The sequence below is a fragment of the Phaenicophaeus curvirostris genome, chromosome 5 (genome assembly GCF_032191515.1).
Source record: "Phaenicophaeus curvirostris isolate KB17595 chromosome 5, BPBGC_Pcur_1.0, whole genome shotgun sequence".
Taxonomy (NCBI): domain Eukaryota; kingdom Metazoa; phylum Chordata; class Aves; order Cuculiformes; family Cuculidae; genus Phaenicophaeus; species Phaenicophaeus curvirostris.
This window is the reverse complement of record NC_091396.1, coordinates 55,694,262-55,711,042: the sequence shown is the minus strand read 5'-3', so window position 1 is coordinate 55,711,042 and position 16,781 is coordinate 55,694,262. Positions and strand designations below refer to the sequence as shown.

General features: G+C 48.0%; 1 protein-coding gene across 6 annotated transcripts in view; it reads left to right on the top strand.

Annotated features, from left to right (window-relative positions):
* Positions 1–5,001: 5,001 nt before the first annotated feature.
* BCL11B (BCL11 transcription factor B) overlaps positions 5,002–16,781 on the top strand; it is a 90,582-nt gene continuing 78,802 nt past the window's right edge. For 2 of the 6 annotated variants that reach the window (XM_069858781.1, XM_069858780.1), the window contains exon 1: positions 5,002–5,906. In XM_069858781.1, coding sequence (XP_069714882.1) covers positions 5,849–5,906 — 58 coding nt within the window. In that variant the 5' untranslated portion in view covers positions 5,002–5,848. Of the gene's footprint in view, positions 5,907–8,243; positions 8,354–16,781 lie in introns of those variants that run through there. The other 4 variants (XM_069858785.1, XM_069858784.1, XM_069858782.1 and 1 more) reach the window with 3 other exon arrangements.

Below are 16,781 nucleotides of genomic sequence, written 5' to 3'. Positions count from 1 at the left end.
CTTTTCAATTGTTGTTGGGTTTTGGGGTTTTTTTGGGTTTTTTTGGTTTTTTGGGGTTTGTTTTTTTGGTGTTTTTTTTTTTTTTTTTTACAGCAAAGCTAGTGCTGGTTCACAAAACTCAACTTATTGCACCAAGCAATGATAGCATTTGTTTTCCAAAGACACAAACAATTCTTGGATTGAATTCACTAGGGAAGATGTGCCAGCTTTTTCTAAAAAACCCTCCCCAACAACAGTGGATTTTGCCCATCTTCCTTCAAATTCTTTATTTTTTTATGTAAATAAAAATCTTAACCTGGGTGTTATGTAGATGGCTGAGTAGCATCCTTAGTGGGACAGAGGAGATACAGCAGATGGGATGCTTGACTCCTATTTACTTAGAATACTTATAAAGCATGTTTCCCTCTGCCTGTTGGTGTGTACACAGATGCAGATAGTCCATCGCAGGATAAGAGAGGGTGCTGGAGAGAATTGCTGTCTGACTTGTAGGGAGACCTTCGAGTTACAAACGTAGGGGCAGGTCTTGCTCTCACTGAGGGTCCTGCAAGTGAGGATTTCAGTGAGGACACAACTGAATCTCTACTGTTGGAAAGTCTGAAGCTTAAAGAGGCCAAATTCTGCCTTGAGGAACACGCATTTTAAACTGAAGAAGGAAAACAGGGCCCAATCTTCCGTTGTATCTGATTAATGAAAACAAAACAAAACTGTTTTTCTTCTGCTCTTGCTTGCTGGTTCCATGTTTATATCTTTGAGGGGTGAGATGTAATGTTTTGATTTTGTTTATTTTAATTGAAAAATGGTGTGGAAGCAAACTGGTCCCCAGCATTTGGGCTATTATCAAGTATATTTAACACTTGGGAAGAGTTGGAAACATGAGAAAAAAAAAAACCACAAACCCCAACACTCACAAAAAACTCCCCAAGCCCCTACAGACTACTGACTAAGCAAGGGACTCCAGAGAAGGTTTAAAATATTAAGTATTGATGAAATCTCATTTTCTAAATTCATTCCTGGAAACATCAGCAAGTGATAGCTACTAAAAATGCTAAAATGTCTTGAAATGCTAAATATCTTGAAAACACAGCAAAACCTGAGTTGCTTTTGCCTTTCTCCAAAAAGTCTTGGGAATAGGGCAGGGGATAATACATTATCCTCTTAAGCCTTCATTTCACTGCACCCTCAGATATACCAGTGTCATGGAAAAGAAAATCAAATGAATAAGTGTTGCAATTTATATGTATTTGAATAGATAACAAGAACAATTTTTCTGTTTGCCAAAAATGAAAAACCCCACCAAATCATTCCTCTGATTGAGGTTCTGAAGCTCTGTTTATGGCCACAAAGTGATTTGATACAAAAAAAATTACGCATTCTGAGTTATTATATCACCCAGAAATTTGATGCCACTTAACTATGTAATTTTCAGAAATGATATAAAACCACTGCAGAAAAATATTCAGGCAAGCCCAAAAGACCTCTTTTTATCTTTTTTTATGGGTCTAAAATGAGAACTCGCAGAGATCCTTGCACTGTATGTGAAGGCTGAACTGCCACCTCGGGAGCTTTATTAATATGTATGTAAATATGATCTGGTTAGATCCTGTGTTTCTATGTCTTTTCACAAGGTGGAGCGGCTAACTAAGCCGATCAGATCAACACCCTGTGTTTATTCTATTTTTTTTTTCTTCCCAAGCAGCAACATTTAAAGATTCAAAGAGAATGAGGACAGCAGCCTCATTTATGTCAAGATTGTCTCAAACCTCCTTCCTTCCTTCCCTCTCTCCCCGCCCCTCCAACTCCCAGATCTGTATCAAAAACAATTTACTTCTAACTTAGCATGAGCGTTTTCGGTAAAGACTGGGAAGAAACTAAAATCACATCACACAGAATCTGCAGCTCCAATTTTTCTTCCACTGCAAAGTTATTTGAGCAAATGGGGAGAAAGTGGAAATGCATTCAAAACGTGTCCAAGTGACAAACCAAGCCTGCCCTCCGTGAGGATATTGGGATTTCCTCTTTATACTGAACCCACTGTTATTTATGTATCTATATCTGTGCCAAATTTTAGTTAGAAACATTGCATGATTTAAACAAACAAACAAACAAACAAACCAGAAAAGAAAGAGAAACCCAGAAGCTGAATACGTGTGTGGGGAGAGTTCTTGACTCAGCATGCCTTGCTGCATATAGGATAAAATGGAATAGTTAATATCATATTAGCTTGTTTCCTTTTACGATAAGAACAGTGTTTCTAGATGAAGACTCCTCAAATCCCTGGTATATTACGAAGGCAGAAAAGATTATTATCTTAAGACATTTTGTGCATCAGAGCGCTTTTCTCCCCCTAATTTTGAACCAGGGACTTAAACAAGCACCTTTAAGGCTAGCGAAAAGCTTGTTCTCTCCTTGCAGGTTATGCTCTCGTTTTGCCTGGATTTTTTTTCCCTTTCTTTGGGGATTTTTTTTTTTGTTGTTATTATTTTGGGGGGTTGTTTGGTGTTGTGGGGAGCTGCAGCCCCAGGTTGGCAGGCCGGCTGCAGGAGCCCAGCGCTGTGTCCTAACCCCCGGGACAGTGGAACGTGAGCCCCGGGCCCCCCTTTTCCCGGGAAGCTCCGGGACAAAGCGGGGGGATGTCGGGGCCGCCCCCGGGGCCCCCGGACCCTCTTGCGGGGCTGCAGCCAGCGGCTGGGGGGGAGGCACGACACACACAGAGTGGGTCCAGCTGCAGATGGAGGCGGGTCGAGGGATAGGTCAAGGTTAGAAAGAGCCTGCTATTGATCTGGCTTTGAACGCGAGACAGGGAGAGCGGAGAGACTAAAGGGGGAGCTGTGAGACAAGACATTAACAGCTTTCAGTGCTAATGATCACAAGTGCTAGACAGGGGAGGAAAGAGGAGACTGAGAAATCACTTTGGAATTTTTTTTATTTTTTTTTTTCCCCTATCGGGATGCATTTTTCTGAGAAAGAGGAGGAAGGGCAGGCAGGGTAGGGTCTCAACCCCCGCAGCCGGCGATGCAGTGCGGGGTCAGTCATTGCCGGCCCTTATCTACTGCGCTCAACGCCCGCTGGAAGACACCGGGTAATCAACAGATGATGCCCAGTAACTTCCCCGAGGAGCCGAGCTCCGCAGGCGCGCAGCTTCCCGCAGCCGCCGCCACCCGAACTTCGCACCCTCGAGGGTGTCAAGGGACCCCCTCCTGCTGCCCTCCGGCCTCCGGACCGCGCAAAGCCCCTCGGCCTCGAGGGGAGAAGGGATCCAAGCGGGGGAAGGAGCGAGGGCGGCCCCCGTGCCCGCTGACCCCCTTCCCTGCGAGCGCATCCCGGCCTCCGCGGGCTCGGGTGTCGGGGAAACCGGGGGCCGCGGCTCCCGTCGCTCCCCTGCCAGCCCCACGCTCAGTTTTAATTTGCAGGACCGTGCGAAACGAACCCAAAACGCGCACGGTGAAAAAAAAAAGCTTAAAAGCCGTTAATTTTTTTTTTTTAACGCGTTTGCCGTGAGTTAATAGAGGCGGAGGGCTGAGCCGGGGCACAGGAGGGCAGCTCTGGGAGCTGGGGCTGCGTGGCTGCCCCTCATCGTGCCGTCGGGCCGGGCTGCGGGGGCCCGGGGGCTGTGAGCGGGCGGGTTTGGGGGGGAAAAGGCAGATTTGCTGGAGGAGGCGAGAGCGTTACTGTTTAGCCAAATTCGACTCGAAGCTGATTAAGGGCAACGAGATGAATTCTGGTCCCCCCCCCGCAAGGCTCTCATGCGATTTAATAAAAGAAGAAAAAAAAATCATTTAATGTGGAAAGTAAATGACACGACTCCAGAGAGGCTGTCCTAGCTTGCTCCGGGTTTCTTGGGTTTTTACTCCATCTGCCTTCAAGCCCCCAGCCCTCCCCCTCCTCCCATTCCCCTCGCCCTGTCCAGACCTGGTGCTGAAAAGCTGTTTGCACCGCACAATTTCCTTGTCTAGGGGGGAAAAGAGAGAGGAAAAAAATAAATAATCGTGACAGGAGATGGGCTGGGAGAGCGGAGGCAGAGAGGAAAAAGTTGGTTTGCAAGAATCTCCCAAGTTAGAAGAGCACGCAGTTGTGGGCATTTACCTGCGTGTGAAACGGGAGGAAAAGTGCACCGAGATGCGGTCCCTGGGAACTCAGCGTCTCTCGATTCGTGGCTGAGACTTAATTCCTCCAAGGAAAATCCTCTCTGCCAGGATTTTAAGTGAAGCGGGGGGAGGGTGTGTGTGTGGGGGGGTGGGTTGGGAGAAGGTCGGAGCGCGTGTGCGGATCGGGAGTGTGAGCGCGCGTGTCCCGCTCCCATCACACTTCGGGAAGGGAGAGAGAGGAGGGAGAGGGGAAAAAAAAAAAAACCAACAAAACCCACCAAAAACAACCAACGAACCCTCTCCCCATCTCCCCAACCCACACAGATATTTGTGCTGTTGTAAAACTGTTTGAAAAAAGAAAAGCAAGGGGGAACGTGCTCGCCCGAGTTGCTGCGGCAGCGCCCGGAGGGAAGAGCAGCCCCGGCGGCTCCCGGGCACGGCCGGCGGGGAGCGGGACCCGAGCCCGGACCGGGACGAGCGGCCGCCGCGATGAGGAGCGGCGAGAGGCGGCGGCGCGGAGCGGATCGAGCGGAGCGCGGAGCCGCCACCCCCGGGCCGCCCCCGCTCGCCCCGCAGCCCCCGGCCGCCCCCCCCACCCCCCCCCTTCCCCCGCGACCCGGCGCCGGGCTCGGGCAAGTTAGCCCGTGCGGGAGGATGCGGATTTATTCGTTTTTTTTAGCCGGGAAAGCAGCGCCGCACAAAGCCCGGAGCGGCTCCCGAGCCCGGCATGTGCTTTACTTTGTGTGTGTGTGTGTGTGTGTGTGCGGTGTGTGCGGTGTGTGCGAGTGGCGTTTCTTGTTCTCTTGCAGGGTACAATGTTAAAAAGCCACCGCTAGTCGCCCCCAGTGCTCCTACTCTCTGGGTCTTTTTGTCTCTAGTGCAGATTAAACGTCACGTCCGCACTTGAACTTGAATTTTATCCCATTGTACAGAGGCAGCCCCAGCCATAGAGAGACAGAGCGCTCCCAGAGAACCAGGACTCCGCCATCTTCACATTGCAATATATAATAGTAATAGCCAGCACCAGCCCAGCTGCACTGGGGGCTCCTTCCTTCCAGTCCCGGCGCCAGGCGAGGGGGGAAGAGTGCAAAGTGGTGCAGGAGCACTGGCAATCCAAAAGCACCAGGGCAAGGCAGTGCCACTTGAGCTGGGAAAGAGGAGACACAGTTTTGGCTACCCCTTTTCAAAAAAATTTCTCTCTATATACCCAGCAAGGGTCAATCCCTGAAAAACATTTTTTTGGCATTTTTTGTGTGTGCGGGCAATCCCAATTCTAGTACTTTTTTTTTTTATATTCCTCCTTTTTTCTTTCTTTAATTTTTTTTCTTTTTTTAAATTTTTTTTTTTACCCTCCTGGTGGAAAAGTGCACTTGCCAATTTGTCAAGCACTCTGGAAAGAGGGAAAGAGAAAAGTGTCACTGGCGGTGCATATCCTCCTAAGTTCAAGAAGAGAACTGGAAGTCCAGGTGGCAGAAGCAGTGAAGAAAAGACAGAGTGTGTGAAAGAGAGAGAGAAAAAGAGCTTTTCCTGATCATCATGATGATGATTTTTAATTGAGAAGGGATCCCATCCAGTGCACCACAGCAGCAACAAAAAGGAGGCTTTTTTTTCCTTTTTTAATTTTTTTTTTTGAAAGAAGAAGAACTCGATAAAGAAGAAGAAGAAAGAGGGGGAAAAAAAAAGAGGAGGAGGATCGCCCCCCCCAACACATCCCCCCGAACCAGTGCAGCTCTCCAGGCGATGCCAGTGTAAATGCCAGGGCAATGTCCCGTCGCAAGCAGGGAAACCCTCAGCACTTGTCACAAAGAGAGATTATCACACGTAAGTTTGAACTTGGAACCAGACGGAGCCGAAATCGAGGAGTAAAATTAGGGAAGGGGAGGAAGCGGTTCGGGAAGGGGGGGGAATGGGGGGGGGGGGAGACTCCAGGAGCAACCGAAGCTGGTAAATGACTTGAGAGAGAGAGAGAGAGAGAGAAGGGAATTAAAGAGGGGAGGGGGGTGTGTGGCTAGGGGGGATGGGCTGGGGGTGGAGGGGGGGAGAAGCCCGAAGTTTGCTGTGCGTTCGCTGCGGTGCGAGGTGAGGCGGGCGGGCGGGCGGCGGGGAGCGCGGCGCGGGGAGCGGCTGCGTTTGGGGGGGGCGGCGGAGCGGGACTGATCCCCAGCTCCGGGCCGGTCGAGCCCGGCCCCAGAGCTCCATCCCCGAGGGGGCAGCGAGGAGCGGTGGGAAAAGTTGGCCGAGCGCCTCGCCTCGGCGTGACAGCCGGGCCGGAGGCGGCAGCGGGGTGGGGGGGAATCAAGGTGGGCAGCGAGGGGGGGTTGGAAAAGCGGAGCCACCGAGGAAAGGGGGGGACACACTTAACGGGGATGGCGAGGAGGCGGGGGGCCGGGCCGGCGGGGACGCGGGGCAGGTAGATGGGCAGGCAGCACCCTGCCCGCCCCAGGTGCTTGGCCGGCGGGGGGAGAGAACTCCCCTCCTAAGCGGGCAGGGGGGGCAGGCTCGGCTCCGGGGGGGCTGGAAGCAGGGCAGGGGCTGCAGAGGTGTCGGAGGCGGGGGGGGTGGGGGGAGGGGGGCGCAGGGAGAGCCGAGGCGGGGGACGGGGCTGCGGGCCGGGCAGAGACTCAGGTGCCCGGGCAGGAGCGGAGGCTGCACTTTGCCGAAGCTCCCATTGTGAAATGAAAACACACACATACTACCCCCCTCTCGTTCTTCCCCCCACCCCTCCCCCCAGGGAAGGAAAAGATACAGGGAAGGAAAAGATAAAGCAGGCGGAGGGAAGGAGGCGAGACCCCCCCCCAGCCCCCCGCCCCGGGGCTCTAGCATCCCCACTTCTCCCCGTTCCCAGCCCTGGGAGCGGGTGGAGCGGCTGCAGGCGGAGCCGGTCCCCGCTCCGCTGCCCCCCAGCTCCTGCAGCATCGGACCCGCTCAGGGGGGCTGATGCCCGGTGCGCCGTGGGGAGGTTTGGGGGGAGGGGGGGGTCCGGGATGGGGTCCCGCATCCCGCCGGGAAGGCCGGGCGGACACCACTCCCCCTGTTGCCCCCCATCACCCCCCAAAAAAAAACCCCAGAAACAACCAAAACCCCAAACCGAGCCCGCAAGTTGCGGCGCTGCGGAGGGCGGCGGCGCGCGCGGATCCAGCCCGGGGCTGAGCCTGAGCCGCGGCGGATCCGAATATTTATGTTGAGATTTTAAAGAATTTAAATAAATAAATAAAATATTCCCCCGGCTTCTCTCCCCTCCCCTGAAAGCCAAGAATAGGAGCCATCTGCCAGGAGCATTTGGTGCTTGCGAGCTCCTCTCTTTCTTTGTTACCGGTGATAAATTTCTGTTTGTAAGATTTCCTTGGGAAGCGAGATATATATGTGTAGATAATTTTTCCGCCTCCTGTGAGATCTGTGAGATATCTTTCCTTTTCGTAGCGGAGAGTTGTGTGGGGACGATTTGGGTCCAGAAATTTCAATGTCTTTTTTTTTTTTTAATTGGTGTGCGCCTTTATTTTTTAACCCGTGTTACGCCCCCCCCCCCCCCCCATCAGCTGGTGAAACACAAATGAAGATGCATCTGGTATTCGGCTCTTTCTTGCGGGGGGGGGTTGGTGTTTTTAATTCTTTGTTATTTTGGAGCCAGATTTGCATCATCATAAAAGGTGGATTCCTTCCCTCCTCCACTCCCCCCCCCTTCGTTAATTGCATTTTTGTTTTTAACCATACGGTTTGGAAATTGCGTTTCCCTTTTTGCTGTTGGATTCTTAATTTTACCCCCCCCCCCCCTTTTTTTTAAATTTCTTTTTTCTTTAAGAAAAAGCATCAACAACCTAACTCCTCTAAATCGCCCTGTGCAATTTCTCCCACTTCTTTTCGGTCTCATTTGTGAGGAGATGTGGGGTGCTGAAAGGGGGTGTGTGGAAAATCTGGTTTGTTGTGCACCTCTGAATTTGTTTAAAGGGGAGAAACATTTCTTTTCTCGCTGCTGTTGCTGCGGGGAGGGGGGAGGTGGGTCGGAGAAGAGAGCCAGGTAGGTTTGTTCTTCCCATTTGATCGCCTTTTCTGGTCGCTTTACTTGAGAAAGTAAATAATGAGGCAGGAGAGTATTAAAAGGTGCCGAGGAGCTGCGTGTACAATGGGTTTAGCGGGGAGGCTGGGGAGGAATGGAGAGAGCAGAGCGGTACGCAGCTTCTCTCCCCTCTTGTATTCATCTGTCTCTCCATCCTGAGGAAGCTGGCGGAGAAATCAGGCTGCATACTGAACAGTGGCAGAAATAAATGAAGGTATCTAGGGGAGGTGGGAGTGGGAGCTGGGGGTGGGGGGGGGCGCTGGGATTGGGGCTGGGGGAGCAGGAAGCATTTCAAAGCACAGGCTCTGAGCCTCAGCTGCTGGCTGGCAGGAAGGAGGGTTTGCAATCCCTGCACTCCCAGGGAAGGTGTCATTCTTGGATTTAAACTTATCGACTATCCTCTGTAAGGGGGAGTTTGGAAAGTAGTGGGCAGCAGAATGGGAAACTGAAACGCAATAAATTAAAAAAAAAAAAACCAACCCCAAGTCCAGCTCCCAAAGCCAGGATGAATTGATACTGTTTTCTGAAATCTTGCATTTATGTCATGTTTAGGTTGGGCTTCCACCTCTATTTCTCCCCCCCCCCTTTTTTTTTTTTTTTGGGCATCTGTCAGGAGAGTTGCATTTCAGGATAGATTGGAGGTCTGTGCCAGGCAAGGAAAGAGAGATTGGGAGAGAGGGATGGGGAGAGAGAGAGAAGGGTTTTGTGACAATGCTCATCTGGAGTTTACTGGGTTTCATGCTCTTGGTGTTCAGAGAAGCATTTAGATCCTGAGTGTAAAACAAACAAACAAACACAAAAAGCAGAGAGGCTGCAAAGTAGTTGTGCTCCAGAGTTGCAGCGTTTCTTTAGCACTGTGGTCTTTTAAGAGTGAAAACCAGAGTGGCCTATTTGTCCTTGCCAGGCTCACCCAGGCAGCCCTGTAATGCATGCATGTGCGGGACAAAAAGAGGGGAAACACACAGAGAGTGAGAAGAGCTGTTTTGGACCTTTCTTCAGTGGCAGCGGACAGAACAAACTTGGTCACTGAGCTCACTTGAATGGGTGGACAAGGCAAAAGAGACGATTATGTAGAGAAGAGGAGGCTGAGTTGTTGAGCTGCTCTGTGCAAAGAAATGCTATTTTGGTTTGATTCAAATTGCTGATTTTCCAGCTTAAGATCTTTTTATAACTTGAGAAATATGCTTTCAACCTAGCCCTGCATTCTGCATTTGAAGGAAATGTGAAAGGCAAGAGCATGTGAAAAGCTCTCTGATAGCAGTTTTGGAGAAGGCAGTAAAGCAAGAACATTTCTGTAGAGCAGCAGCAAAGATTGGGAGAGAAAAGCACAGTAAAATCATACAGTTTCAGGTAGAAAGACAGGTTTCCCAAGGAGACTCTTCTGTAACTGGTCAACAGGTTCCCTAGGAAGAATAATAATTTCCATTATCAATTTATATTTGTATGTAGTCATTAAAAAAATAATAAAGAAAAAATCCTATGATTTTTTGCATGTCAAAGTTTTGCAGATTGCTTCAAGGCACTTCCCTTAAAATGCATTTGGATGTAGTGCAATTAATGCACTTTTTCCTACAGAGAAAGACCCACAGCAATGTAATCAACTCTAATACAAAGAACATGTACTGAATGAATGAGGAATTAGAGGGGAAAATAATACTATTTTGGAGATGGCTGACTTTTTCATAATACCTGCATAGTTATGCACAAAAAAGCTTAATGTGCTTTTAGAAGATGTTAAATGTATTTGCTTTAAATAGGATAGGAAAAAGAAAAGGTTGTTAGCTGTCGACTGCCAGATTGCCTTTAATTTGAATATATTTGTATTGGACTTACAAGGTTAAAAAAAATACTGGCACATTTTAATAGTTTCTGGTCTTTTAAAGTATTGTTTAAACACTGGCGCAGAGTAACTAGATTGCAGATATAGGTTGTGCCGTCCTCTCTGGCTGATGTGCTCAGTGGGTTAAGTAGATGTACAGCGGGTGAGAAATCATTCTGCATTTTTTTTTTGCTGGTCGGCAGATGCAGCGCGTATTTTGTCAGGCTTATTTAAATATTGAGAAATAAAAGTCTTCACGATTTTACAACCTGGCTGCTTTTAATAGGAACGGTCAGAGCCCTCGTCTTGTGCAAAATGTATGTTTCTCTGCAGAACAAAGGGTTGTCTTGTGGCTTATTTGACAATAATTACGACTTAGAGGAGTGCGCACTCGAAGTGGTACAAATTATTGATATCAATTACCGACTTGAGCTGACACCTCAACGGCTCTTCCCGGGGCTGAACTTGCTGCTAGCAAATCTCCATTTTAAAAACCGCCTCTCCCAAGGTGTTCGCATCTCTCCCCTCATTTCCCACCTGGATTGCTTTGCGCTCGGCGGCGTTTGTTGATGGAAAACACCTTCCAAAATAAACTTCGCTGGCTCTTTCTCCAGCGCCCCCCCCCCAAGTCAGTGTGGCTGGTGCCCGCGGGTGCAGGTGCCGGGTCCGGCCTCTAGGGGGAGCTCGCAGCCCGCCTGATGGCCGCGATGCTGCCCGGCTGCGCTGCCCCCCGAGCGGCGGCCGCTCCCGGAGCTGCGGCTCCTGCGGGAAGAGGGTTCGCTGAGAACTTGGGAGGGTGGATTCGCATGCGAGGGGTCACACAGCGCCAGCTGAGGAGGGGGATGCGAGCGAGGCAACGCTTTTCTTAGCCAGATCGCGGCTCATTAATTGACTCGGGAGGACGCGACTTTAAAATTAGTTTTGAAGAGTGCTTGCTGTCGTCAAAAGTCGGTGTTTAAATTCCAGATTTGCTGTTGTTAGATAGTGACCAGGGCAATCATACCTGTGCACGAGTGAGTCTCTGCGTGAGGGGAAAAGAACCCCACGGAGATCAGTTAGTTTGTTCCAGTGGATGTAAAAAGACAGAGAGAGGAACCTGGAGTTCTAAGATGAGGTGCGTACAGCAATAAAGCGGGCACATTCATACATAATTTGGCGTTGATTACATGTCAGAAAACTCCATGTACCCATGGCGAGAGGATTTGATATTAAGTAGTTTACCGTACTTTGATGTTCAGGTCCTTAGAGCAAAAAATCTGCAATTCCTGAAAATGAAAATAAGCATTTTTTTTTTTTTTTTAGAGAAATAAATACAAAGTCGCATCTGTCATGTAGAAGTTGCTGCTGAGCAGCTCTCAGCTGCTGGGCTTGTGCTGTTCCCTGCTGCAGTCGGCTTGTGCATGGTGGACAGAGTTTAGCCTGGTTTCTTTCTTCCCCAAACATATAATTTTGTGGTACACACACACAAGACACTGATCAGTGGATGTTTATTTTACCCAGCCTGAGAGATTAATCAAGCTATGATATTGTTAAATTAACACTAGCATCTTCTTATTCTTAGGGTGCAATATGTGGATGCAGGTTATCCAGTGACAGGAAAGTGTGCTTTATTCTAACCTGAAAGAGAAGTAAATTAGGTCAGACAAAAGATCAGGGCTGTTATCAGCTGTACAAAACCCCTTCACTCTTGGGTAGAAGGGGCCAGCAATTTATCTGATGATTTCTCTACTTCATTTAATGTTAGAATTGAGCTATTCAGAAGCATATAGACAGCAGCCAGCTCGTTTGACAGACCGGTAAGCTGAAGAGCACAGTGCCCGGGCCGCTGCTGATGCCAGTGTTCCCTGGCCATGAGGAAAACCTTCCTTTCTCCCCTCCTGAAACCTCAGACTTTGCCGATCGTGGCGTTCCTTCCATTCCACAACTGTTAACTTACCAAGAGAAACAACGACCCCCCTCTCCCCTTACCCATCACCTCTGCCTGCCCAGCACACACCCACCCATGCTCCCCTTCCTCCTTCTTTCTTTGTCTCCTACTCATCCCACTCCTCCAGGTTTCAGCCTGGTGGAAAAGTCTCCCCACGGAGACCTGCTGCCCCCAAATGGTTCTCTATCTCCTTGACAGAGCATTTCCTTCTTTCTGGTTGCAGTTTGGTGTCTCCGGGGTTGCGTTGCAGTGGTCGGTAGCCTCCAGAAAAAGCACATGGAAAATAAATCGGGGCTGCGGGTTACTGCCTGCCTTAAAGTTAGTGATACTGTAAAAGTGCTTGGTGAAGCATCATCATTGGCTGTAGATGGATTTATATATATATGTACCTTTTTAAGAGGGAGGGAAAAGACATCAATAACTATGTGCATTGATAAATGCACGATTCATTCAGCTGCTCTTACTATAGCACCTTCCACTTGCGTGTTTATTTACTTTCTTAAAATGTATCTGGGCAGGCTGCACACCGTTCCTCGGCACCCACAGTTACAGACTCAGAGGCAGCTGTGTGTGCAGCTCGCTGTCTGCCTTCCCTCCTGAAAAGCTGTTGCTTGCTCAGTGCTGTGGACCCTTGCTGGAGCTTTAAGTAGCAGCTTCTTTTTTTTTTTTTTTTCTTTTCCAAAGGATATATAAAAAATGCCTAAAGCAGGCTATTCAAAAACAAATTAAAGCAGAGGGACACACTTCATGCGTTGCAGGCACGCGCCAGTAGAAGGGGGTTAGAAGAATATCATCATTTTACTGGCAAAAGTGACACCAGATCGGGGACTTGATTAATGGTGCAGCATTCACAGGGACTTAGTTCTGTATTTTTGACATATGCAAGTCTTTTGTGTAGTTGCTTCAGTGCAAGAAATTCTGTTTTGTTTTTTTTTTTTTTTTCCTGAAGCAGCTGATAATTTGTGTGTGCGCTGGATATATCCAAGGTGCTTTCCAAAGACTAAGCACTAGACAGCACAGTATGAAAAAAAGAATCCAAAGTTAAGGAAGAGGAAAAAAACACACTGGTTTACTTAACTTTTTTATGACCCCTTTTACTAAGCCACTGGAAGAAGCCATAAATTCGCTGAATGTTATAATGAAAATGATTCAATGAAAATGAGAAAAAACAGGCTTAACAAAACTGTATATGAACAACAGTGTGCCATACACAACTGAGAAACAGTCTCTTTTGAGCCTGGTATTTAAGAAAAGAACAGAGCTGTTGTGTGTTTAATATATGTTCAAAACTAATTGCTTAATTTTGATCGTGCCTTTTAAATCCTAGTGTAAGAATCCGTGCTTCCAATATTGTTTTCTATGCCAGTTAAAAGCCTGTACTCAAATACTGCTCTTTCTCCTTTTGTGGCATTGAGTGCTCCTTTCTCTTCTTGGTTGTTGTTTAGTTTTAAATAAAACAAATGTATTCATTGGGGAACAAAGCATGCTTTTATATCACATCATCGCACCTCATTTTATTTGCGGAAATTTATGGCTTCTGCAGTCTACAGAAGAGCCTATGCATCTTCCGCTCTCAAAAGCAGTAAATATTTTTTTATGAACATGCAGTTTACTTAAGAGGAGACATGCCACTCCCTTCTTTAACACTGTACATAGTTTCTGATGAAATAACATCTGACAAGTGTTGGACATCTGCATGGATCCTTGGATATTCTTGGCTTTTGTTCTGTTTGGGTCTGGTGTGGTTATTGTGATATTTTCCTTCTTCTCTTCCCTAAACCCTGATGTGTTGCCTGGCTCTTTGTGGCAGCACGAGGGCTTGCTTCTTCTCAGGTGTGTCCAGAGAGTTAAACTGGTTTCCAAGAGATTCGGGATACTTCTGCAAAAGGTGTCTTACTCTGGGCATTGCAGGATAGTCTTCTAACTCACAGCTGTGTGTGGAGCTTGCTAAGGCACTGGAGCGGAACAGGTTATTTCCCTCACCCTCCCTCCACCGCTGGGTCCTGTTTCCCTGGCTGTTGGTACCTGGACTGTGCCAGGGTGGTGGGCTCCATCCTGCCGCAGCAGGCAGGTGTTGGTGGGCAGCTGGTACTGGTGCCACCACCACCTGCCGTGCCATGCTGCTGTCCGGCACGCGGGGACACGGCGGGTTGGCGTGCGGTGAAGGGTGACGGAATGGCAGTGGCTTAGCAGCTGCACCGGGGCCACGCGCAGCGCAGCGGAGGTTCGCTGCTACTCTGTCCGCCTTTGTGCATTTCACACAGTCGCTTGGAAAGTGAGGGGGAGCTGCGGACCCCTGTGTTTCTGGAGCTTGTTGTCTTTTGGCAAACTCAGCCTCAGACTTTCATTTTTAAAAAAAATACTACAAACAGTTGTTTTTCAGTCCTCAGGAAAATTAAAAGTTGATGGCAGATAAGCAGTGCCTAGTACCATTGAGTGTGATGCTGATGCAATGTGTAGGCATAAGCTCAGCTCTGCATCTTGCTGCAGGGAGTTGCAAGAAAGCTCTGGAAACAGGTTATAGATAAAGTTTGACGGCAAGGAGCCGTGTTGCCCGCTTTGAGCAGCGTTAGTCTTTATGCAGCGAGGATCCTGACACCGATCTCGGCGATAACCCAGCTAGAGAGTGTGTGATTTGAGCTATTTCTGTTAAGCATGTTGATGTTACAGTAAATGTGACATGTGGGTGGTGATGGAAGGGACATAATTTTCAGGCCTGCTTTGGGCCAACACCCTGAAGAGCGAGTCACTTCTTTGTGCTCGCTCCCCAACGAGGCTGAGCTCTTTCTGGATGTGCCTTCAAGACTGCAGCGACTGTGTGCGTAGAACAGTGCACTCAGCACGCTGTGGCGCGCTTGCAGGCGGCTTCTCGTGGATGGGCGCAAGGAGCTGTGACCCATGGTGGACCCTAGGCAGTCCCAGCTTGTCCCTGAAATGAGGGACCCCTGAGGCCCTCCAGGTGGGCACAAGGGCGGGCAGTGGTGCTGGGGCAGGCAGGGCACCCACCTGTAGCAAAGGCATCGGTAGCGCTCGCCTGACCCCCCCGCCCCGTAATTGATTTGTGCAGGAGCCGACCGCAGAGGGGAGGTTTCACACGCAACGCTTTGGCCTGGCACCAAGCTGTTCTCCCTTCCCCCTTTCTCTGTCTTCCTTTGATACCATGGGACAGGAAAAATAAGGAAGAGAATAGTTTGGCAACTTTCAGATCCCTTCTTACCTTGGTTCTGGAGTGCAATAGTAAAATACAAGGAAATAAATTACTCCTGCCTGGACCCAGCCTCAGCTAAACCCCAGGAACAAGCATCCGCAGTTTTGTCCTTAGAGACCTTGGAAATGACTTTTGGTAACACATTCTTTCTCACTATTAATGGATATGATTTTTGAGACATTTGACAGGCAGGAAGTAGTTAGAATGTGCATTCACTTTAATATTGGGCATGAGAGTATTGTTTGCACGGGCCACATATGCTTTAATGATGTCACCACACTGAAGCAGGAGTGCTGGTGGTTTTGCGACAGTGCCTTTACGGAATTAAGGAGGTTGTTCACTGTGTTTTGGTGTAGCAGACAGCCAGAGAGTTTGGAGATGCTGCTTAGAGTCCAGCCCGCAAGTGTAATGCTTTTCAAAGTAAAGCAAATGATTTAGGTTGTCTGCCTGCATTAATTTCATGAAGCCGTCGAATAACAGCAGTGTCACTCATGTCCCCGTAGATCGGCCATCCCTGACTCCCTGTGCCACGACAATCCTCTTTGGAGCAATCTCCGGGTGCAGGCAAAATGCTGGGCATACCTTAACACACCTGGAAGAACCAGGGCACGAATTCTGGCTGGAAGTAGCTAATTTACATTTTTTTCCTTTTCCCACATAAGGAAGATGAGATGTTTTCCATTCTTCTTTTTCGTGTGGCTTGATTTTTTTCCTTCTTAAAAAAAAAATTAATTTAAAATAAATACTCATGAGGAAACATCCTCCTCCACCCAAACCCAGGTACCAACAAACAGAAATAAAACCACAGTGTTAAATTCAAATAATGTGAAGCGACTCATTTGAAACCCACAGACACAAAGGGAGTCAGAACTTTAGATTGAGACTGGCCTAAATTGCCCCATTGGTATTAAAAGACTCCTTAAACAGCCCAAGATCTTGGCTGTTGTATTAACCAGGCATGACCCAATGCGTTATAGGCTGGACTTGCAGGCTTTTTTCTCTTTTCCTTTGTGGGTTTTAAATCTCTCCTGTAATGTTACTTGAATGTAGGTTTTTAATGGCTTAATTGAGTTGTCAATAGGAAGCTTTTTCTTTTTTTTTTTTATTCTGAGTAAAAAAAAAATAATGCAAATTGACAGGGATAAAATGAATTTGAAGATCTATTCAGTATTTTGTTTCTCATTCTTTTATGTCTGTTTTCCCCGTCCTGAATAAGGGGATGTAATACAGCTTCTGCATTGTTGGGTGTACGGCTGATCTTATGCTTGATGATTTATTAAGCTCAAATCAGAAATAGTCAAGTAAAAATATCTATTGATAGTTTGAAACCAAATTACTACTGATCACGAGGGTTCAGTGTACCAAGAAGATGAAAAGCTGATTTTCGGTAATGTGACGACTGCCAAAATATGAAGGAATACCAGATGTTATTTTAAAAAAGTGCCATTGCAGTGTCCTTGGAAAGGGAGAGTGAGTGAATCTAAGTGAATAGGCATATGTGGATTTAACTAATATTCAAATGAACTGTTGAACTGAAAATAAATAATTTGCAACAGTTTAGCTGTTTAAACCTCCTTTACCATAGATCCCTGGTCAGGACACTTGTCAAATGCAGCAGTTTTCTGAAGAGCACAGTTTAAATCGCAGGCAAAAAAAATTAAGTCCTCATATCAAAAAGATAATAAAAT